A 19,653-nucleotide genomic window follows, 5' to 3' on the forward strand; every position below is an offset into this window, starting at 1 on the left:
GGACCAACGGGAGTAATGGTTACAATTTGCCACGCACATATGTACGGTCTATTAATACTCATGCAGCTTGTTAGCTCGCGACGGTGCAACACCATATGCATGCATTGGCACCTAAACGACGTCACGGGGTCATAGGCCGACATGGAGTAAACGAAGTACATAAGAGTTTTTGTTCTTTTGTTGTTCTTAGTACATTTATGTTATACGTGGGTCAATTTTGGATAGGAGTACTTTGATAAGCTTTATTAGGTGTATATGTGAAAAGGTAGCCTTGTGATCATGTGATGGGAAAGATGAAGTATTGAATATGCAACCAAATCAAATTGATCTAAGTAAATGTTACATTAACCTCACGCAAGCCAATATAGTATAGAACAAAATTATAAAATCAACCCACATATATATATCACATGTCCATGCTAGCCAAGTAACAATTGATGACACATGGATGCATGACACACAAAGTGAACACTCATCCCTATTATTGCCACACAAAAGCCAAGAGAGAAAACCATTTTCATAATAGGGTAGCCAAAATAGGAAAGTTTGAACCCATTCATGCATGTGTGCCACAAATTGATTTTTACGTACTACATTTCTAATATTTATTAGTGTTGTATTCAATATATTTTTGTCATTCTAATTTTTCATTTAGAATTTATGTGATGATTTCACATCAACTTATCAACATATATTCTACTCATCTTTAGTCGTGTCCATAACGTTATGTTTTTTAAACCTTTTTGCTATCTTACTGTTAACATAACATGATACTTCGGTTACATTTGAAAGTTTTGGAGTGGTTTTCAATCAAAAGTTGTACATCTAGTTCTTTTAAGAAAAATCTAAGGTAGGCCCCCGATTAAAGCATCCGAATAGAGAAAAGAGGAATACTTGCACCTTGTCGGAAGAAAAAAAAAAGGAATACTTGCGCCGTTGCACGTTTTTTTCGTCCACGGGCACGTGATGTTCGACGGGATGCAAACTCACATCGCAATGGCACAACCACAACCGAAACCTCCTGAGTCTGCCCGCACCCACCCCCTCTGCGGGGCCCGCGACACGAGTCTCCTTCGGTCACCACTTGTCATCACCCGTCCCTCCCTGCCTACTTCGCCTTCCGCACGCACGCCCCAATGCGCCCCCTCACATGGAGTTTTCCCAAGCACGACCTCGGACCGCCTCCGCCTCCGCGTCGCCAACCCCGTTCCCTTCCCGTGTAGCCTAGCCGCCCTCACCACCACCACCGCGCCGCCGCAACCACAACGCCAGAGCACGTAGAGCGTTCGACGTCCGACCGACCGACCGACCGATCGAGTGCGACCGAGCATGAGGCATCCCGGCGGCGCGGGCGGGGACGCCGGGTTCGTCCGGGCGGACCAGATCGACCTCAAGAGCCTCGACGAGCAGCTGGAGCGCCACCTCGGCCGCCCGGCTGAGCGGGCCGCGTCTCAGCACGGCGGCGGCGGGAGCCGGCGCGGCGAGTCCACCAGGCTCGGGGAGGAGCCTCCCCAGGCGCTGCACCACCAGCGGCGCCGGGAGGACTGGGAGGTTGACCCCTCCAAGCTCGTCATCAAAGGCGTCATCGCCCGCGGCACCTTCGGCACCGTCCACCGCGGCGTCTACGACGGCCAGGACGTCGCTGGTATTTTTGCCTGCCATAAAACACTCGATTGCTTTACACATATCAGTCCACTAGGCGCTGACCATGTTTTTGCTGTCCATGACCATGAGTTATTCGATGAAATGGCCCTGTTGGCCTTTTACTTGCTTATTAGTAGATTCTCCTGCGTTAGGCTTCTGGCTCCGGTCGATCCCTCCCCCATGTTTTTAGGAAAGTTTGATGCGCGCTTTAAATTATTTTCATCCGTATGTTCTTCCTGGATTAGGCTATGGACTATGGAGTAGGTCAGTAGAACCTATCGATTGATGGATGGCAATGCCATTTACCGTAGGTGGTTGTTTCGGGTGCTTTTGGGAGTTGTTTTCGCTCGTTGTGTCGCTGGTGCTTTTCCTTGTCAGCAAATTGCTAAAGGTGATACCTCTGCTTTTCTTGATTCCATGGTGTATTCCGTGAATTCTGGTAGATAAGCCTGCTTTTGCTGTGCAACCCCTCTCATGTGATTGAACCAACCAACAGTTAAAAGCTTTACTAGGCATGATTCATGTGTTTTGTCTTATGATGAACACCTGGGGTTGAAGATTACAGATTAAAGCAGCGGATATTTAGATAGAAAAGTTGCAAGTTGCAACAAGGTCTGGTACTTTTCATGGACCAGGGAAATTCAAAAGCATCTGAACCAAATTTAGGTTAAAAAAAAGGGCGGTGAAGGGATATAAATTGCAGTGTTGAACTGTCTCACTAGCTATAATCACATGGCTGAAGGCAAAAGCGGACTCAACGTGTTTGTCTGTCCAGAACTTTATCACCCCATGCATGCTATGTTTCGTTCACCTGGAAATTCAGTACAATTTCTGAAATGGAAATAATCAACTATATTCATAAGGCATCTTCCTAATCTTAATATATCGTCTGGTGAATGTTTAATCAGCCTGGCAAAAAAGGATTCATGGGGTGCAATTAGAATCCTGAATCACTGTTTGATACTCTTGTAGCCTAGTGGTGGCACAAGGTTGCAGTGGCTCTGATCATGGGTTCAAGTCCCCATCAACTCTTACTTTAAATGTCAGAGTTTATCCTGCGTGTTCAATTTCTCGAAGTGTTTGCTGACTCGCTAGAATATTTTATTGGCTTGCCTTTCCTTGCTACTTTGGTTGTACAACGAAATAACCTTCCTCACCACTTGCCATGAATAATTCATCACCTGTCACCTTCGACTCCCCCAGGCAGGTTCAAATTCGTATGTGGCTTCATTGACATGTCAAACCCTAAAAAGATCGCCCACGTTTGTTCTCCATGTTAGATAGGCAAGATATAAAATTGACATGGATACTAATATATGACAAATTAACTGTTAGAAAAATAGGGCAAAAAGGAGACACATATTGAATGTGCAAAAGCCCTCCAAGGTGGGGAGGAAAAACACCACGGGAGACAAAATCAACTAATAAGAGCAACTAGTTACATGTACAAGGGTGACATATATTTATAGGGGTTTTGAGTCAAGGGGAGGTTTGTTGGATTACTCAAATACTAGTCCCTAGTACAATACTAGTCCTATTCTAATTTGTGCCTATAAATATAAGCCACCCTTGTACATGTAACCCGTTGTTGTTATTAGTTGACTTTGTCTCCCATGGTTTTCTTCCTCTCCATCTTGGAGGGGTTTTGCATGTTAAATCTGTGTCTTCTTTTTGCCCTACTTTCCTAACATTAGCAGTGACATAGCCTTTTAGGACAACAGAGAGAAAGGCATAGCTAAACATTATGTTGTGTTACCCTTAGCCCTAATCAAGAATGTGCTATTGATATAAAAAAATATATAGCACGTACTACTTCATTATAGCTTCTAACTTTGAATAAACATTTTTTTAGACAATGAAAATGTTCTGCTTACCTGGTTTCTGCCATAAGGCTCACAACCAATGAATTTTTAAAGAAAAAAAAATACTACTTGTAGCTTCCATTATTTGAACAAACTGATATTTCTGTTCTCTGATCCAGTTAAATTACTTGATTGGGGGGAGGATGGCCATCGATCAGAACAAGAAATTTCTTCACTAAGAGCAGCATTTGCGCAAGAAGTTGTTGTCTGGCATAAGCTTGATCATCCAAATGTTACCAAGGTAAATTTTGACTTGAGAAGAAATTTTTTTCGCCCCTTCAAATTTTATAAGTTAATTCATCTCGCTGATAAATAGACACAAAACAATTTATATTTAGTTTTGGTTTACAGAATATAACTTACAATGGCTACTTGAAATTTAATGTTCGTTATTGTTTGACACAGTCACGTGGGCAAACTTGTATTATGTATGATATTCTATGGCAGTACAATCTATGCAGGAAATCATCCGTTTTGGTGTAATATGCTTTTCCAAATGGCTAGCGATCTGACAGCATAAAGACCAGCACTCATGTTCACACTCAATGGTGCTAGTTACATTACTAGTTTACTACCCAGTGTCATATCCAAAATTTGATTCCATGTTTCCTCTTCTGCATAAAATAATTATTAATGTATTCAAAGCTTTTATGGTGCTTGGGAGGTATGCCAAAACTACCTCCCCTGCTATTAAACATCTACCGTTGATTGCTTTAGGGGTAGTTTAGTAATAGGAAACGACATAAACGTGAGTAGTTTAGTAATTCTTTTTACTAGAACTTCTCTCCAGACCAGCCATTTGTCGCTTCCAAATTCTTCCATATGCACTGGCTGCTCGTGGTCGTGGTCACTAACTTTGTAACAATTCAGATTCCCACCACTAATCCAGAACCAATCTCTTCTCCCCTCTACTGATTCTTATCTAAAATTAGACTATTGAGAAGAGCGTATAATTATCTTCGATCTGTATGTACAGTAGGATGGTGACCTTTGCATAATCAGCTACTCATTGCCTGCGGGTATTACCAAACATCACGACGGTCAACCACCATGGCAGCCAATTACCTCTGCCCATCAAGGCATCCAAGGTGCAGATCAGCAGTCGCCATATCACCTATCTTGCGTTGTATTTTTTGAGCTTCTAAGCCCATGACGTGCAGACCATTGCCATGATGGCTGCGTTGCTCAGTCCACTGTCCTCTGCCAAAAGAACTCAAAACTGCCTGAATGGAACAGACTTGGCGAGAGGATTAGTTATTTACTGGTTTGGCCTTCACCATCAACTGTGATAATATGCATAAAGTTGCTAATCTAACCTTTCACTTGATGTTTTAATTAATGCCTGGCACATATTTTTAGTATCTCCTCACAGGCACATTGTCTTTTACTCTCTTCGTTTTTTTATTTAACATCATTGACTTTTAGATTTATCTCTAACCGTTCATCTTATTCAATTTTGTGCAAATATGCACAAAAATAAGTCATGCTTAAAGTATCTTCAGTAAAAAAAATCTAATCACAACAAAATAATTATACTTATATATATTTTTAAATAAAGTGAATGGCCAAACATGAATCCAAAAATCAGCGGCGTCAAATAAAAAATAACAGAGGGAGTATACCACTAGATTGTAAGGATTCAACTGCCCCATGCACCTTAGAAAGTCTAAGGTATTTACTAATAATACTAGCAAAACTGAATTTGGTACCATAAATATGTGTACTCCTATTTGGTGGGGCATGATTAAAATGAAATTTGATCTTACCATATGGTAACGAATCTACCAAGCAATATGCAGGAGTCTATGCCATTTATAAAATTCATTTGGACTATCAGCAATTATAATTATTTTATTCATTCTTTTCGTGAATATAGATGTCTTCTACCTCTCATCTGGCTGACCTAACAATATCGTGAAATTTACCTGACAGTTTATTGGGGCTATTATGGGTGCACGAGATCTAAACATACAGACAGAACATGGACATTTTGGCATGCCAAGTAATATTTGCTGCGTTGTTGTTGAGTACCTTGCCGGAGGTGCACTGAAAAATTTTCTGATCAAGAACAGGAGAAGGAAGCTAGCCTATAAAGTTGTGGTACAATTGGCTCTTGATCTTGCCAGGGGGTGAGTATTAAACTTAGTTTCTTTTGGTTCTTTTCTGGATCTCGCATCTATATTCCCTTTATCTAATCTGTTTGTGGGATTTGCACTTTGACAGATTAAGCTATCTTCACTCAAAGAAGATAGTGCATCGTGATGTAAAGACTGAAAATATGCTTCTTGACAAAACAAGAACCGTGAAAATCGCTGATTTTGGTGTTGCTCGAGTTGAGGCTTCAAATCCTAGTGATATGACGGGTGAAACAGGCACACTTGGTTATATGGCACCTGAGGTAATCGCCTTCAACCATATGGAAATCCTATATCATTTATTCTGATAGGTATTTAGCTATACCAAACTATCTATTTTAGAAGGGAAAACTCATTGCATATAACTGAAAAGTTTCTTGTTTGGTGTATTCATAATCGTAGGTTTCCATGCCCTCTAATCATATAATTCATTTCCCTGCTGTGTGTTTTTGTGATCTTCCAAATTGCGGTTATCATTCCATCAATAGTTGGTTTCAGCTGGATGGCAGCAGACTTTTTCTTTGCATCTTTTTTTTTGCCGGGAGTTTCTATGCATCTTAAATTTCTGGTTTCCACTATCTAGTTGTATGAGCAGATTTTGCTCATGACGCAAATCCCTAAGGCACTAAAGCACACCTGGAAGTTTGTTTTTTTAAATAAAAAAAATCCCGTGCTTATGCGGTCTATATGGACTGATAGAGAGTACTGATGTCGTCTTTATGGACTGATCTAGAGTACTGTTGTCATTGTTATTGCCATACGCTGGCATAATTGTGCAGGTTCTCAATGGCCATCCTTACAACAGAAAGTGTGATGTATATAGCTTTGGAATCTGCCTATGGGAGATATACTGCTGCGATATGCCATATCCTGATCTGAGCTTCTCAGAGGTCACTTCAGCTGTTGTTCGCCAGGTAAAACTTCATATCCCGTTTTTTTCACACGTCACCTCTCTGATTCCTGAGCTCTGAACCACTGAAATGGAAAAATCGCAACCCTTTGACGATGTACAGAACCTGAGGCCTGAGATACCGCGCTGCTGCCCGAGCTCCCTGGCTAACGTGATGAAGCGCTGCTGGGACGCGAACCCGGACAAGCGGCCTGAGATGGCGGAGGTGGTGTCCATGCTGGAGGCGATCGACACGTCCAAGGGCGGTGGCATGATCCCGATAGATCAGCCACAGGGATGCTTCTCGTGCTTCCGGCGGTACCGAGGCCCCTGACACCCTCATCTCATCTCATGGCGTCACCCACCAGAGGACCGATATGATATCGCTATAACTCAGTGTAATCTAATCGCGTCTGCTATTATGGCTAATTGGGGAGTTTGTCTGATGTAAATGCCCGACGGTCCAGCACCTCAGCTTGAGCGTTCTATGATTGGTGCGAATCCTAATGCATGGTCTACCATATGATCAAGATTATTGTGACAGAACTGGGCTGCTCACCAGGTTTTACAATCTCATCATGGTCATGAAGTTGACTCACTGTATACTATTGCAGTGTAACCAATATCTTTGCAGAATGTTAATAAAGATCCGGATCTGGGTGTATAATTCCGAGTACTTTTAAGCACTAGCACACATGAAACTATGAAACGCGAACGAATAATTCGAACGGCTGGATGGCCACGAGGGGCGTGGCAGCATCAGCATGTTCGAGAGGATGGCCCCTGGCCGTCCGATTTCGAGGCCTCGTCCCGTCCCGTGCACCAGCGGACCAACCGACCTACCCCGTCCGCGTCCAGGGAGAGGTCATAGGAGGCAGCGGACACCCACCGCCGCCGCCTATTCCTCCGGCGCTTCCATTAAACCCCGTAGCCTCCCGATCCAGCACCCTCGAGCCCTCTCTCCGATGGCCGCGACCACGCGGCTGCCGGGCCCTCCGGGGCGCAGCGGCCTCCTACGCCGCGGCGCGCCGCCGCGGGGAATCGTCCCCGCCTCGCTCTCCGCCGAGCGCCCGCCCCGGCGCATCCTCGCGCCCGGCGTCCGCGCTGTCTCCGGGAGCCCTGGACCCGGCGGATCGCCTGTCCCGAGGCGGCCGCCTGCGCCCGCCGACGCCGCGGCCGCGGCGCCGCCCTCGCCGGCGCCCTCCGCGGCGGCGTCCGCCTCCTCGGCCATCGATTTCCTCACCCTCTGCCATCGCCTCAAGGTACACCATGGGATACTCGTCGTGGTTGATCGCCTTTGGCGCTAATCGGGCTGGTCATACTCGTTAGTCCCCGACTCCCCGTAGTAGCTTGGGGAATGTGAAACAGTCCAAAGGAGAAGTAATTCTGATGTAACTATTCTGCGATATGATAATCATTATAGGTGTCTTTCTAACAGTAGTCGATGTGTCACCAGTCACCAGCATATGAATAAGGGTTTGGATCCCGCCCATCTCTCCGTGCATGGGTTGCCTATACATCTATTGTGCTTATTCTGCGATATATTGTGTTGTTCACTTGTTTGTATTCTGTTCTGCAGACCACTAAAAGGAAAGGCTGGATAAACCATAGCATAAAGGGTCCTGAGTCCATTGCTGATCACATGTACCGTATGGCCCTTATGGCTTTGATTGCCGGTGACCTACCTGCTGTAGATCGAGAGAGGTTTGTGTTTTTAATTCAAGCTTGAGTAGCCTTTTGTCTTTGTTCTTTGTTCAGCTAGTAAGTTGATAACAACAAAATTCCAGATGTTTGATGCTTCATTTCAAAATCAGTCATTTACTTGTTTGTGATGATATATTCGTTTTACCTGGAACAGATGTATAAAAATCGCTATTGTGCATGACATTGCTGAAGGTATGTCAAGGACCATCCTATCTCAGGGAGTGCTTTTTAAGCTTAGTTTTCTGTTGTATGCATTTGTTGATAATATGCTCTTGCACTTCATCTACCAATATTTATCACCCTAATTGTAGGACTGTATGCTCTCACTTTTCTTGGCATCATTTTCTATTCAGGTTTTGAATGTTTTTGTTTGACAGCTATTGTTGGTGACATTACTCCATCCGACGGTATACCTAAAGCGGAAAAAAGCCGCCGTGAACAAAAGGCTCTAAATGAAATGTGTGAAGTTCTTGGTGGAGGACCAATAGGTTTGTGTCCATTTGGGATTGTGATACATGAAGGATGGTATTGATATCCATTGTCGCTAATTTTAGTATTTGGTTTTTATAGCTGATGAGATCAAGGAGCTCTGGGAAGAATATGAAAATAATTCATCCATTGAAGCCAACCTTGTAAAGGATTTTGATAAAGTAAGAATGCCTTTTATTTTCTGAACTGACTACTTGTTCTTTTTTTTTTTCTTAATTCTTAACTTGTGCCTTCTATAATGTTGATTTGGATTTTCTCAATCTGGAATCTTATTGAAATGTGTATCAGAATTATCATTTTTTATTAATATACTAGGGGCCTACTGGGTAGGGCTCCAGCTCCTAGATTCACCTTTCCTGGATCTAGAGCCCAACCAGATACTTCTGCTCAACTAGAAAATGGAATAGAGTGGGCTGGAGTGATATGAAAAAATGAACTAGAGGGGTGGAGCGGGATTCCGATAGCTCCACAAGTCCACTCCACAGTTAGAATTTAGGAGTTAGAGCCCTACCAAACTGGTCCTAGTTTTGTTTAGTTTGGACTTGGTACAAATTCAGAAAAGTTCTACAACTTTCAAGCTTGCTAGCGTATGAACCCGTGGTGAAATCATGTTGGAGTTTGTGAAAAAATCACTCGGATAAATAGTTTGTTCATATGAATCGAATGATTTTTTGCTTTGCTTCATTATCATAGATGGAAGTAAACAAGAATGTAACAAATGTTGCAATGAATGGTTTCAGTAATTCATTGAACTTTTGGGTTTGTGCAAAATGCAAAATATTCTACATTTCCAATACTTCAACTCATACAAAATTGGTTGTAAGAATATTCTTTATTACATAATTGGGGTCCCATGCAACATATTGTTAACTTGTATTGTAACTTTGTAATATTTTTATTAAATTTTGGTGTGTCATGGACATGAAACATACCTTTCATTTTCAGTATTACAGTTTTACTCTGGGGCATATCTCTCATTGTCTTTTTGTTTGTTTTTGTCTTCTATTTGGTGACTATGTTGGAGGAGATTTTACCATTTCTTGTATTTTTCTTGTTTTACAGGTCGAAATGATTCTTCAAGCTCTAGAATACGAGAAAGGTATTACTTTTCTGTATTTCGAATCTTTTTACATCTAAGTAGCTGCTTACCCATTTTAACACCAATGTGAACTCTACCAGGTCTAGATTGGCTCCTTACTCTGAAACGATTTGCTCTTATGATAGTACGCAAGATATATCATGCTTCTTATCACACCATTTCTGATGTTTTGCTATTGAATTGGCAATAGCAAAGCAAATATGTTTATCGATGCTTAGCTTTGCAAACCAACAACCTTGAATAGTATTGTTTCGTGTTGACAATCACACCAAACTGCTTGCCCATGCCACCGTCTTTTTGTTCAGTCACTGTACACTGTAGTTTCAGCTGCCTCTGCTCTGCTCTGCCTTTTTTTTTTTTGAGGCGAACCTCTGCCTATGTTGTCATCTTACTCATCCTGTACATAGCTAATGCGCATTGTCTAGTACTACCTCTGTTCTATATTATAGTCATTTTTTGTTTGACCTAAGTCAAACTTTTTTAAGTTTAACCAAGTTTATAGAAAAACGCAGTAATTTTTCCAACACAAAACATATATATTATACAAATATATTCAATGCTGAATTTAGTAAGCTAATATGGTGCTGTAGATGGTTCTACATTTTTCTATAAGTTCGGTAAAACTTGAAGAAAATTGACTTAGGACAAACCTAAAATAACTCATAATGCAAAACGAAGGGAGTAAATAATAATCGATTTGTGACCCTGACTTTGCCAATCTCATTTTACAGAACATGGCAAAGTGTTAGATGAGTTCTTCCTCTCGACTGCCGGTAATGTTGTGATTAATCATTATTGCAACTTCCCAGGAGGCTATTTCAAAATTTATAGTTGTCTTTTGTTAAATATATATGTAACACTTGTTACTGCAGGCAAGTTCCAGACAGAGATCGGCAAGAGCTGGGCTGCCGAAGTGAATGCAAGGAGAAAACAAAGATGCGAAAAACAGAAGTAGAAGTGGCTAGCCCTATGTTTGATTGCTTTATGTAGCCTTGCTGCAAAGTGCCGTCATGACGGGGTGGTGTGAAGAGTTTCAGGGTCCAGACTCCAGAGCCAACTTCAATATTAATTTGACTGTTGCAGACTTGGTAGGAAATAGTACTGTCCAAAACAAAGGATCTGAGCCTGTCCAGAGTTAAGGGGCTGAATTTGCTCTCAGATTCGCAGTACTTACTGAGCAATTGCTGTATACCCCTAATAATTAGGGATCCAAGGAGTTTACATGAACTCGGGTAATAATAAAGTAATAATAATAATAGCTTATTTCTGCTTTATGTTTTACAACTGATGTACCATGGTACGTTTATTCGTTGGCAACGTTTTTGGCGGTAGGTTTCGGTAAATATTGCCCATGTTATATTACGAGGTAGTACTACCTCCAAAGTTTGTGAGGGCTGACCTCGTCTTCGCAAAGAAATGATATAACTTTGAGTGGAAAGCGAGCTGGTATTGATGGTCGCTTGGTGAGGCAAGAAGTTGACTGACACTCGACTCTCATGAGCCCCTTAAAGGAGAGTAGGATCTGAGTGATCTGAACATCATCGGAAAAAATTCACGTGTTTCCCTCTCTCTGTGTTCAGTACATTGGCTTCCATGTGTTCCTGTGGTTTCTCCGCCTGCATATTATTTCTATGATTGTATTATTGCTTATGGATCGTGTACCAATCAAGCTGAACTGGTAATTTTTTTTAAAAAAAATATGTTCATCTCATCATCGCCAGTTGTGACTCCCTTGTGAATGTGAGGTCTTGTTTAGTTTACAATTTTTTTTTTACAAAAATATCATATCCAGTTTTTAAACACACATTTAACATATTTAAAGTATTAAACACAGTCTAATTACAAAACAAATTTTAGATTCCGCTTAGAAACCACGAGACGAATCTTTTGAGTCTAATTAATTCGTCGTTAGCACATGTTGGTTAATGTAGCATTTATGGCTAATCACGTTTTAATTAGGCTTAAAAGATTTGTCTCACGATTTTTCCATAACTATATAATTAGTTTTAATATTCATATATATTTAATGCTTTATTTAGATGTCCAAAAATTCGATGGGATATTTTTGGGAACTAAACATGACCTAGAAATCCGATAGTATTTGTGCTTAGCAGCCAACAGTAATGTCCCTTTTATTTTCTCCAGCGAGGCAAAACAAGGGAAAGAAAAGAAGAACAAAGAAACAGTCCGACCGTCCGAGCCCGTATCGGACAATGCTGTCTGCGCCCGTATCGGAATTGGAAGCCGATTCGAAGCCAACCAATATCCAAGCCACCAATCCCCCAATAAAACGGCGCGACGCGAGCTGCATGCGCCCATCCATCCCAGGCTAGACTCGAGCCAGCGCCCGCGACAGGCAAGCCAACAAGCCCCGCCCTCCCGCGGTTTCTTGGCCAGCTCCGGCGCACCGTCGCTCGCTCGCTCGCATATCACCGCAGGCAACCGAGGCCATCGATCGTCTTCTACGTCGAGACCGAAGAGAAAATGCAGATATCGTGAAGACCCTGACTGGCAGGACCATCGCGCTTGAGGTCGAGAACTGCGACTCCATCGAGAATATAAAAGAGAGAATCCACGACAGGGAGGGCGTCCCGTCGGACCAGCAGCGGCTCATCTTCGCCGGCGGCCAGCTGGAGGACGGCCGCACACTGGCTGACTACAACATCCGGAACGAGTCGACGCTGTCCCTCGTGCTCCGCATCCGTGGCGACCCGACGTCCAAGGCGAATACGCAAACCGAAAAGCATATAGACGTCGGCTCGTTCGAGGAGCACGATATCAAGGCTATGGGAAGAATGGTAGAGCATTTTTATTAGGGCAACCACGACGACGTGCCAAGATGTTCGCCTTAAGCGGTTGTTGTAACTTTGGTTATTGTGGAAGCACAGCTTAGGGGTTGTTTGGTTGGTTACCACAACTTGCCTAAGCTTATCATATCTCAAGTTAGTTAAATTTAACCATGTTAGGTGTGTGTTTGGTTGGTGCCATACTTATGACAATATTTTCTTTTCAATATATAAGGCCCACATGTCAACAACATAATAAAGTGAGACAAACTTGTCACATGTTAGTTAAACCTTAAATAACCAAGTTAGCTAAAATATTATGGCAACCTTACGCAAATTGAGTATGACAACCAAACATCCCCTTAAGCTCCGTGAAACCCCCCCTCCCCACACCAAAAAAAAAAAGCTTAAGTTTCATCCCAATAGAATATAAAATTATCTTTTTCACTACTCACTACCCATTTATTAACTTAGCCTGCTGCCTTGCATGGTATGGCTATAACTATTGCTCCCTACAGTTTGACTCTCACCGTTATGATCATGACGACCATAAAGTGTTGCCCTTGCCGTTAAGGATTAACTTGGTTGTATTTTTATTCCTCCAACTTAAAGTTGTAGTTTCGGTAGTTTATGCTGCACAGTTCGCGTTAATTTTTCGTTAGAGCCTGCAGGTTTCATGGAATAGTATTTTTGCAAGTTTCTTCCGTAATAGTTCTGATTGAAGTACAGTTTTGCCCCATTTTTTACAGTCCTGCTTAGCCTGGAGCTTTGGGAACAATTGCTGATATGTTGTTGTTGTTGCAACACCACATTTTCTGTACTGTCGAATTGTCCACGTTTCGAAAGTGTTCATGACTGAAGAAAATTCACATGGAATACGCAAAAGTTTAGGACCTTTAATGGTTGGGCTCAGTACTGGCCCATCGGCTTGAACAACCTTTCTTAGGAATTCAGAACACAGAATCCAGATCATGATAGTAACAGATCGCTTTTCCATTTCCACTTCATGGTAAATTGGTCATATTACCAAGATCTACACCTAGTTCTACAATGATGGCAAAGTTACAAGAATTTACTAACCACTAACTAAAAGTAATATCAGCAAATATCGAGAGAAAAAAAAAAGACAAGGCACTAACAACATGTCACTCGCAAGCTACACTTTACTCAAAAGATATTTTCCTTGTGTTACCTGTGACAAAAACACCTTTACATGATTACTTGAGCCATATCTATGCTACCTGAACCACCATCTCATGCCAGCATTTATCGGGTCATGAAGAAAAGGAGTGTAGCGATTGATATAGGGATTAACTGTCCGCCCAATTTTAAGCCAGATAGCTCTGTGATAACCGGCAGTGAAAGGTGAGTGGTACATGAGCTTCAGTAACTGCAATACAAGGTAAACAGAGTGAGAGAGTGATTTCCAGGGGCATTTATATAATAACAAACAGTCTACAATTTGACATACAAATTCATTTCAAACTGACAGCAGCAGAAGCAACTATCATTGCTGAAATCCTCTTCTAAATGTAAATCACATACACTTAAATTGTAGTTTGTGCAGCCATGGGAACACTTCTTCCCTTGGCGGCATCTTCAGATTATTGAAAAATAACTATCCATATTTATATGAGCACCTCACTAGCATTTTAGCCATATTGATGTTATGTGTGTTGCAAAGTTAAGTGTGATTTGTTAGTTCTGCAGTTTGATGTACAACTAAACAAGCACTTGTTTATACTTTATAGTGGATAAGAGGATAACCAAGCAACAAACTAACTATATTGTACTAGATGTCAAAAGAACACTCCAAATTCCTAATGTGATGACATTATACAGATGATAGCAAGACCTGAAAGTTAAGTATTGTTGCAACATTGTAGTCAAAAGAAAATAAAAGTGTAACATTCTTAGAAACTAAGAAATGTTTATGTAAAAACTAACCTGCCAATACATGAATGTTTGCATAGCATTGCGTTTTCGCCTGCACAACATGAGCAAAAAGTAATAAGAGATTAAGATAACATGGATAATGGGAATGGGAGAATGAAAATTGAAGGGTAGGGTCTACTGACGAGAACAGAGACAAAATCAAAAGAAATCCCAACAAAATTTCTGCATTTGAACTCAGAAAGTTGACTGCAGTTGTGTTTGTCTCGACCCATGTGCAAGGTTTCTCCAGGTATGTCCTACAAATTCACAATACATTTGATTATTATAATGCATTTACCAGCATGTTCAACGGGCAGAATATTGCAGGCTTGTTAGAAACTCTCAGTTCAAAGTATATGATTGTTTTGTATTTTCTCAGCATATTACCATGCAAATTTTCTGCACATAAGATCTACTACCGAGGGACTATGGTAAATTTAACCATTAGGTTCTCCATTGAATAAAAAGGCTGCCAAGAACATCACCAAGACTACACCACCAATCACTTGTATTATGGTCGTTTATAGGAATCACACACCCAGAGAGATAAAAGTAGTTTATGCCATGTAATAAAAACATTTAGTTCATATGACAGCACAAACCGAGGAAGGGAAGATAGTGCCTCAAACTACATTATCCTAAAATATGTGAATGGTAACACAAAGCATATGCATATAAGGCAAGACAAACATAATCTTTGTCGATTTTGTGCTTATAATTTGTTGAGTTCACTTACCTGTATAGAGAGGAATTAGTAAAATGCCTCCGTAGAAATCTGGCCACATGTTCAAGTGCCCAACAAATTACAGGTACCAAAACAACTGTCAAAAAATATTATCGTGTCATGCACAAGGAAAGGTGTTTAGGTAGAAATATAAAAAATGTTAGGTCAGTAAACAAGCAATGCTTACGCTTCAATTGCAGTTCAGACACGACAAACATAAGACAGTACATGAATGGTATAAAATCCTTTGATGAAGCCACATGGTGAAAGATCTGAGCAGCATGCATGTTTCCTGCTCTGGGTAGCTGAACAAGAGGAAAAATGGTAATAAGTTGTGCAAGGCGGCTAAGGCAAGAGGAACAATACAATAACTAGAATACTGAATTACATGTTACTAACCCGATAAAAAGCAAATAAGGCATAGCCTGTGGTACAGGTTGTGCCAAGAAGTGATAAACGATATCCCTTGTATTGTAGTTGTCGTGGTGCCAAAGGAAGGATGCCAATCAATGCAACAATAAGAACCTGTCAAAAACAGAAGAAACAAATGTTTGTGTGTGATAAAGATAATGTGACAATCAGCCAAAGTAATTTGAACATGCTAGCTAAAAACAGTGTGTCTGTGCTCATCATTAACACATGGAGGCTAAAACAAGGCATACAAGTTAATCCCCAAATTACAGTAGGCCCTATCACAAAATTTGTATTGTTAGGCACTTAAAAGCATAGTAGATTGAATCATAAGTTGAGTTTTAAGCAAGACAGACACTCATAAATTGTTCCAACAGGAATTAAAGAGCTAATCATCACAGATGAAGTGAATAACTGCCTATTCCGATATAATATATGATTATTTGTCTATTGTGTGATAATATAATTACTAAATTCTGAACACAAATTTACTTATGATCAATTCTAAGACTAACCTTTTTTAGGCCAAAGAGGGTGCCTTAGAAAAAGGTATTCTTATAGACACCAATGGGATTTTGAGATAAGAACAAGATCTTCAGCATTGAATTGATTTCAGCGCATAGAAATAATGTGTGATGCAATAATTGCTGAAAGTTATATTTGTTGTGCTTAAGCCATTTACCCAAGCAGAAACAGAAAAATGTAATGACCGCTGATCCAACTGCAGTGCAATTCTGCTTCTTGCCGGTCCAGGAGAATTACTCCCTGCAAAATCCATGAAGGATAAATTGGAAATAAAAGGGACCAAATGGTTATGTATGTAGTGCAGTCATACACAGAGATCATATAATAAAATGATATGCTTCTTACCAACTGAATCAGAAGGTCTCGCATTATCATTGGCTGGTGTTGCCTCTCCACCTGAAGATGCTGACAGCTCTGAAGGGCTGGTTGAGTTCATTTCTTCAAGAACAAAATCAGGATCCTACATCCAGAAACCTAAGCACTTAACCAACCATGCTCTATATATCCAAATACAAATAGATACAAAAAAGATAGAGCTCCACATCAAGTTATTTAACAATAGCACAATAAAAGACAGCTTCTGTAAACATAACTGCAAATTTAATGGTTCAAGGGAAACAGTGTGCATAGAAAATAGTATAGTAATTTCAGGTTAGAGTTTTTCTTACGAAAGAGTATTTCATATATTACCTCCGTTTCATATTGTAAGACTTTCTAGTGTTGCCTAAATTCATCAATTGATAAATATATATAATTTATATATATGTCTAGATTCATTAGCATCCATATGCATCTAGGTAAGGCTAGAAAGTCTTACATTGTGAGATGGAGGGAGTAAATTGCTTTACTAGCCCAAAATCCAACAGGACGGTAAATTCGTTGATAGCTATAAAAGTTCAATTATTTGACCCAGCGCACTGTTTACGATTCCAACATTTTACTGTTTTTTACTATTCCATTTTTTTCATAACCATATGCAGAGAGCCTTATAACTTTGACAATGCAAGGAAGAAAACACAAAACCTAGTATGCTGAAAAGCCTATAAAATGTTCAAGACTAAGCCCTGTAGATAACTATAATGGACACTAAAATAGCAGTATCAGATATCCCACTCTGTTGCTGAAATGTTTGCTTTGCCAAAACAACCACTGACAGCATTACCGAAAGGATCGCACACAGAATGTGACATCTTCCAGATCACTGCAGAAACGGGTAAATAGTTTTAACAATGGATACGAAGGATGTCCAGCGACTACTGCCTTTCTATGTGGAGCTAATCAAATAGCAGAACCAACTAGGAACTAGAGGCATTGTACATCCTAAAAGGAACCAAAAACAATTTTGGTAATCTCAATCACTCAATGGGTGGAATACACTGTAACTTCTAGAACAATCACCAGCAGTTTTCGTTTTAGACAACTCAACGATAGAGGTTAGCTCTGAAACATATCCACGAGGCAAAAGCACAGGCCAATTACTTCTGCGAAAGGGAAACAGAGAAAAGAAAGAGCTTCATATCCTTCAACCTCCCCATCCTCAAGATGGCTAATTCAGCAGAACAGAACCCATCGCCTCTTTCGTTAGGAGCTCAAACCGGCAAAACCAGAGGGGGGGGGGGGGGGGGGGGGGGGGAGGGTGTTAAAGAAACCAGAATCTTGAGCCTCGGCAACCAGCACTTTCAGAAATCAGATATGGCTCAGGTTCAAAACACTCGATCCTACACTCTCGCTCAAGATCCCCCTCAAGCATGATCGTCTCCATCTCCCCCGCATAAAAAAAACGAAAACTTTGTTCATGGCCAGGCTGATGTGGCAAGCGCACCAGGAAGAGGGGGCGGGGCGGCCGCGCGCAATGCGGGGAGCCAAATCAGATTTGGGGATTAGCAAAGTCAACAAATGAGGCACACTTGCGAACAGACAGAGGAAGGGAGGGAGACAAGCGGCACAGCGGCGGCGGCGGCGGCAAGACCTAACCTTTGTAAAATAATCCTCGCCTTGGACTGTTGGAACGGAGCCAGTCGCCACACGCCCCAGGCAAGGAGAGGGGGGCGAACGAAAAGGAGAAGCTCTCCCTCCTCGTCGAATCTAAACTTGGCGGACTCCGAAGCAAAGGCGCAGGCACGGAGGCAGAGGAAGAAGACTGACTCCCTGTCTCCCTTCTCTTTCCGTCTTCTTTTTCTACTCTTCTCTCCCTCTGATATTTTTTTTTCTTCGTCTTCTTCCTGGCGATGCAGGCAAGAGGAGGAGGCCATTGATTATTCGTTTGTGACGCCCACACGGCACGACAGCAACCACAGCGCCGAGAGGGCCCCGTGATTAACGACGGACAGTTGAGGGGTGAGGCTGCAAAAAACGGACCGCGGGCTCCAAGATTCCCCCTTTTTCTTTTATCTGTTTTCTTTTCCGCGGCTGAGAAAAAAGAGAGGCGAATTCGAGTGGGGATCGGGCAGCGAAAGCAACCACGGCCAGATCTCGAGGCCTCCCCAGCGCAGCGGGAGCGGGCAGTGCGAAGGTATGGGGGCTTACGGCGACGCGCAGCCGGTGGCGGGCGCGGCTCGCTCGCCGGTCGGGAATGCGGCGTCTGATGAGCCCGTAAAAATGCTGTGTTGCTGGTGGGTGAAAGTGCGTGCGAACGACGAAGCGGAGGTAGAAGTTGCGCTTGAGATGGGCGCGGACGGCGGGGGAGAGGCGGCGGCACCGGTGCAAAGCTGGCGCAGTAACGCCGCCCACTGCGGTCGCGCTCGTAGTCGTGCGCCGCGGCCGGCGATGACGGCGTCGACCCCGTCCTGCCGCGGCCCGCGGCAAATCATTTTGGAGGCTGTTTGGTTTTTGAGATAAGGCTGTTTTTACCCTGTCTCTGTACTCACCCGAATATATATAGTTATTTTTTTTATTTTACTAACTTAGCCTAAATAGAAGACTTGGTCCTTAAGTATCTAATCTAAAATTTATACTCTTATAGAGATTTAACTTCAGACCTTAAATATTACTCAAGTCACTGCAATCACTAGGCTACATGCCTTTTTCACAAAGGGTTGTTTGGTTGGCTTCCCGAGATGGATTTGACTGGTCGGAGACCAACCTGATTATCTAGGGGCATTTAACTTTTGTCATTTTAAAATCAGATGATAACTGATTTTCACTTGTTGTCTATGACATGTGGGTCTCGTATATTATATAAATCTATTATGATCAAATATAAAATGGACAAAAAAAATTAATTATTCCACTCCGTGAAGCAACCCTGGCGATATGGTACGTGCCCTTCAGGCTTCAGCTGGCTTGGCCCGGTGAGTTGCGGCTTGTAGTTAGCCTGAAATGTGCGTTAATCAAGTCGGCAGAACTGTTAATCCTCCGGGTAAACAAAAGGAGCGATTGTTTGGCTCGGAAACAAATTCAAATAACATATATACAAATAAAAAATAATTTATAAATAAAATGTTTATATAT

At 41.8% G+C, this 19,653-nt stretch overlaps 3 protein-coding genes across 4 annotated transcripts; 2 read left to right on the forward strand and 1 right to left on the reverse strand.

Moving 5' to 3' along the window:
- The first annotated feature begins 1,104 nt into the window (after positions 1-1,104).
- LOC102701868 (serine/threonine-protein kinase STY13-like) lies at positions 1,105-7,210 on the forward strand. The gene is made up of 6 exons (XM_006644357.3): positions 1,105-1,645; positions 3,626-3,747; positions 5,439-5,635; positions 5,730-5,904; positions 6,421-6,555; positions 6,655-7,210. Exons 1-6 carry the CDS (start codon positions 1,330-1,332, stop codon positions 6,862-6,864), a joined length of 1,155 nt encoding a protein of 384 aa, XP_006644420.2. The 5' UTR covers positions 1,105-1,329; the 3' UTR covers positions 6,865-7,210.
- Positions 7,211-7,422: 212 nt separating this feature from the next.
- LOC102699833 (5'-deoxynucleotidase HDDC2) lies at positions 7,423-11,089 on the forward strand. Its single transcript, XM_006646077.3, has 8 exons — positions 7,423-7,792; positions 8,110-8,234; positions 8,389-8,426; positions 8,612-8,722; positions 8,805-8,884; positions 9,786-9,822; positions 10,554-10,595; positions 10,695-11,089. Exons 1-8 carry the CDS (start codon positions 7,496-7,498, stop codon positions 10,775-10,777), a joined length of 813 nt encoding a protein of 270 aa, XP_006646140.2. The 5' UTR covers positions 7,423-7,495; the 3' UTR covers positions 10,778-11,089.
- A 2,414-nt stretch (positions 11,090-13,503) lies between these two features.
- LOC102702142 lies at positions 13,504-18,502 on the reverse strand. Of its 2 annotated transcripts, none has more exons than XM_006644358.3 (9): positions 18,178-18,502; positions 16,549-16,663; positions 16,361-16,443; positions 15,667-15,792; positions 15,455-15,572; positions 15,280-15,364; positions 14,687-14,800; positions 14,556-14,595; positions 13,504-13,998 (listed from the first exon to the last, which is right to left on the reverse strand). In XM_006644358.3, exons 2-9 carry the CDS (start codon positions 16,637-16,639, stop codon positions 13,846-13,848), a joined length of 810 nt encoding a protein of 269 aa, XP_006644421.1. In that variant the 5' UTR covers positions 16,640-16,663; positions 18,178-18,502; the 3' UTR covers positions 13,504-13,845. The 2 variants fall into 2 exon arrangements, with proteins under 2 accessions (XP_006644421.1, XP_015691876.1); XM_015836390.2 differs by lacking the exon at positions 18,178-18,502 and adding an exon at positions 17,683-17,790.
- Between the last annotated feature and the right edge of the window lie 1,151 nt (positions 18,503-19,653).

Source organism: Oryza brachyantha, chromosome 1 (assembly GCF_000231095.2).
Source record: "Oryza brachyantha chromosome 1, ObraRS2, whole genome shotgun sequence".
In the NCBI taxonomy this organism is placed as follows: domain Eukaryota; kingdom Viridiplantae; phylum Streptophyta; class Magnoliopsida; order Poales; family Poaceae; genus Oryza; species Oryza brachyantha.

Excerpts from the sequence above, each read along its gene's own strand:
- LOC102699833 (XM_006646077.3), top strand. The coding sequence starts at position 7,496 with ATGGCCGCGACCACGCGGCTGCCGGGCCCTCCGGGGCGCAGCGGCCTC. Across the intron at positions 8,427-8,611 it reads TGTGCATGACATTGCTGAAG|CTATTGTTGGTGACATTACT; the intron begins GTATGTCAAGGA and ends TTTGTTTGACAG. Across the intron at positions 8,723-8,804 it reads TCTTGGTGGAGGACCAATAG|CTGATGAGATCAAGGAGCTC; the intron begins GTTTGTGTCCAT and ends TGGTTTTTATAG.
- LOC102702142 (XM_006644358.3), bottom strand. The coding sequence starts at position 16,639 with ATGAACTCAACCAGCCCTTCAGAGCTGTCAGCATCTTCAGGTGGAGAG. Across the intron at positions 15,793-16,360 it reads ATTTTTCTGTTTCTGCTTGG|GTTCTTATTGTTGCATTGAT; the intron begins GTAAATGGCTTA and ends TGTTTTTGACAG. Across the intron at positions 14,801-15,279 it reads ACTAATTCCTCTCTATACAG|GACATACCTGGAGAAACCTT; the intron begins GTAAGTGAACTC and ends GTGAATTTGTAG.
- LOC102701868 (XM_006644357.3), top strand. The coding sequence starts at position 1,330 with ATGAGGCATCCCGGCGGCGCGGGCGGGGACGCCGGGTTCGTCCGGGCG. Across the intron at positions 5,636-5,729 it reads GCTCTTGATCTTGCCAGGGG|ATTAAGCTATCTTCACTCAA; the intron begins GTGAGTATTAAA and ends GCACTTTGACAG. Across the intron at positions 5,905-6,420 it reads TTGGTTATATGGCACCTGAG|GTTCTCAATGGCCATCCTTA; the intron begins GTAATCGCCTTC and ends ATAATTGTGCAG.